Genomic DNA, 1,188 nt, shown 5'->3' on the forward strand with positions numbered 1-1,188 from the left:
CCTTACCGAAAATGAGGCAGGACAATGTTCTCATATTCATCCGTTGAAATCTCCGAGATGAGTTTGAGGATCGGCTGAAGAACGGCCGCCAGCACCTCCTGGGTCCTCATCTCCTGCTGCAGAGATGGCCACACGTGAAGGAACCACAGCTTCTGTTGGGAGAGAGAGAGAAGGAGAAGTTGTGGTTGAGTTGGTTGAAAGCTCATGGGCGTAGGTGTGGGGAATGTGGGCGGAAGGTAAGGGGAGATGTGGGAGTAGGGGGAAAGGGAGACGTGGAAGAGAGTAAGGGGATGTGGCCGTGAGTGTGGGGATGGAGCAGGAGGGTACAAGGAGATGTGGGAGGGGGATAGGGTAGAACTAAGATTGCGTGGGTGTGGGGAATGTGGGCGTGGGGATGGCAGATGTGGGAGGGGGGTAAAAGAGTGGGAGTGGGAAAGGGGGACGTGGGAGGGGGATAGGGGAGAACTAGGATTGAGGTGAAGGGAGATGTAGGAGAGGAAGAATGTTTCTTAACACATGTGAAGGACCTATGAGAGAGGCAAAGGGGCACTTGAGAGGGGGTAAAGGGGGATTATACCCATTATCAAAATCATTATCATTATGTCATACGCACAACATACATAGCTGAAAAAGCCTCGGATTCAGTAGAACAACGCCAAGAAGCGAGGATCAAACAAACATCATTTTTTCCGCAAACAGAACACCTTAATAATACTACAAGGAGATTCACATGGAAATAAACGTCAAGAAATGGAGATAAGGTGATATAAAAATCTCCCAAACTATTTAGAAATTTGCCTCTGAAGTATTTTGAAGTAGGTCTACGAGGAAACGGGAAAAAATGCTTATAAATCTGTAATAATTATCTGAGATTTGGAGATGGTATGATTTTAACTTTAGAACAGATTTATAAATTTGCAAAAGGTGCTTGGTGGCCTCAACAGAGAGATCATGGAAGCTGGTATGCAAATGATCTGGGATAAAAGGGTAATAACATTTGACAGTAATGATCATAATTATAATTGACGGTGAAATAATGATGATTACAAAATAAAATAAAAAGGTACGTTACCGTTGAAAGAAAATCGCTTGGGAAAGACGTACAAATCATGATGAATTCCTGACAATCATGCCAAAAACACAAAGTTTATGATCAGTCTGTACTTCTAGTCATGGCGGACTCAGCAT

At 44.0% G+C, this 1,188-nt stretch overlaps 1 protein-coding gene across 1 annotated transcript in view; it reads right to left on the reverse strand.

Annotated features, from left to right (window-relative positions):
• LOC119591128 (SCY1-like protein 2) overlaps positions 1-1,188 on the reverse strand; it is a gene marked incomplete at its 5' end in the record, with an annotated part of 331,697 nt that overhangs the window by 64,539 nt on the left and 265,970 nt on the right. Inside the window, 1 exon segment of the mRNA XM_037939842.1 lies at positions 7-152. Coding sequence (XP_037795770.1) covers positions 7-152 — 146 coding nt within the window.

The sequence above is a fragment of the Penaeus monodon genome, chromosome 28 (assembly GCF_015228065.2).
Source record: "Penaeus monodon isolate SGIC_2016 chromosome 28, NSTDA_Pmon_1, whole genome shotgun sequence".
NCBI classification, from domain to species: domain Eukaryota; kingdom Metazoa; phylum Arthropoda; class Malacostraca; order Decapoda; family Penaeidae; genus Penaeus; species Penaeus monodon.